Here is a 1,869-nt window from a genome sequence, read left to right on the forward strand (position 1 = left end):
GGAAGCCGCGGCTTTCTCTGGATCGTGGCTGTAGATTCGCGGAATAAATTCTGTCGCTACATCGCCAGGAGAGATGCACTGCAGAAAAGAGAGGACAATAGTTCAGGATGTATGTGTTTTATGATTAATAATAGTGGTGTTTTTGGTACTCGTGGAGCTGGTGACAGACACAATTTATTGCTATAATTGCAGAAATCTTACTGTGGCCCGGATGTGGCTCTTGGCTTCACGCAGCTCCTGCCTCAGGCCCTCGGTCAGGGCGGTCACTGCGTACTTGGTGGCGCTGTAGAAGTGCACATCCGCCATTGGAGTTATGCGATGTCCACTCATGCTGCAACAGAAGAAGATGTACATGTACATGTACAGATGTCAGCATTTACCAACATGTACTGAAATGATCTCAGGGCACAGAACAAGAATTATCTCTAAGAAAGTACGTCTCCTTTCCTTGTTTAAAGCCACATGTCCTGTATAAGGTCGAAAGCTGTCACAAACAGACAATTATTTGCAGAAAGCTGCACCTGTTTATGTGGATGATGTGCCCGTCATCAACATTTCTTTCTTTCATCGACTGATACGCTTCACGTGTGCAGATGGACAACCCAATCACGTTCACCTGCAACAGTGAAGAAAACATTTGGAATTAAGACCCCAAACTTCACACTAAATCATTGCTTCTGTTATACAAGTAAAGTGTTTGTCATCCTTTAAAGACAGACATTTCCATATTTGCTGCAGCCTTTTTTACTTCTATATTTATTCAAGATTTTACATTCCAGTTTGCGTCATGTTGTTGCTATAAAAGGATGTCATGTTTAACCGCTTTTGACTTGATGAAGTGTTTTCGACTAGTCACAATAGAAAACATACAAATATTCCACACTGAATAACATTATTTACATTTCTCAATAAGCCTTGAATTCATGTTTCTAAAATAACAACACTGATCTCTTACATCCAGCATGGTCTTCCAGCCGCTGGTTTTGCCATTTAACAGCTGATCCGGATGAGCCAGTCCGGCGTTGTTGATGCAAACATCCACGCCTTTGTGCTCCGCTTTGATGGCTGCAAACATGGACAGAATCTCCTCCTCTTTGGACAAGTCACACTTGATAGGCACCAAAACACCAGTGTAGCCTGCTTTGTTACACTCTGCTGCCACTTCCTGGAACCAAAATGAAAAACACAACAGATGGTCAGCTACACAATCAACTCTGTATTTTCAGTAACCTGCCATTCAAAGGTTTTAATAGCAACAGAACTGCTGCAAAGTTGTAAAAAAAAAAAAAAAAGAAGAAGAAGCTTGTATTTACAGTCTTTAGTAATCATCCCACACATCTGGATAAGGTAAGTTCTTAATTTGGAAGATTATAATCTACTACAGTCGTGACTTGATAATCCGACCCTTAACATCTGAAAACCTTGCTATTCGACAGGTTTTTAGGAAAAACAAACGGAACCCAAAGAAAATAGCCTTAACATACCGACAGCCTTGGATTCTGACTCCGACATGACATTTTGTGTCACAAATAAGGATAACGGCGTATTATCTGATTTAACAATCTGACAGATTGGTTCAGACTGCAGCACTTAACGCTCAATTCGGATTTTTTGGTGAGATCTGAATTTTTTGTGAGTTCATTCACATTTCTAATTAAACATGACTTGTATGTGATCTGCTGTGTGAACTTCATGCGACCCAGAAGTGTCCCGCATGCGCAGAAGAGGACACAACGACGTCACACGCAGCGAGCGTGCTCAGTGTTTACGAAAGTAAACACGGATGGTAACAGTGGAGCATAACTCCCACTCCCCCGCCACTGATGGTAGAAACTGAACTGTGACCACTACCTAAACTGGCATCAGCAG

The 1,869-nt window shown here is 41.8% G+C and overlaps 1 protein-coding gene across 1 annotated transcript in view; it reads right to left on the reverse strand.

Moving 5' to 3' along the window:
• Positions 1-1,869, reverse strand: part of LOC103368709 (dehydrogenase/reductase SDR family member 11-like) — a 19,091-nt gene that overhangs the window by 9,913 nt on the left and 7,309 nt on the right. The window contains exons 3-6 of the mRNA XM_008297161.1: positions 956-1,165; positions 522-616; positions 202-331; positions 1-78 (exon numbers count right to left, since the gene is read on the reverse strand). Coding sequence (XP_008295383.1) covers positions 1-78; positions 202-331; positions 522-616; positions 956-1,165 — 513 coding nt within the window. The remainder of the gene's footprint in view (positions 79-201; positions 332-521; positions 617-955; positions 1,166-1,869) is intronic.

This window comes from Stegastes partitus, unplaced genomic scaffold (genome assembly GCF_000690725.1).
Source record: "Stegastes partitus isolate 25-593 unplaced genomic scaffold, Stegastes_partitus-1.0.2 Scaffold1194, whole genome shotgun sequence".
Taxonomy (NCBI): Eukaryota; Metazoa; Chordata; class Actinopteri; family Pomacentridae; genus Stegastes; species Stegastes partitus.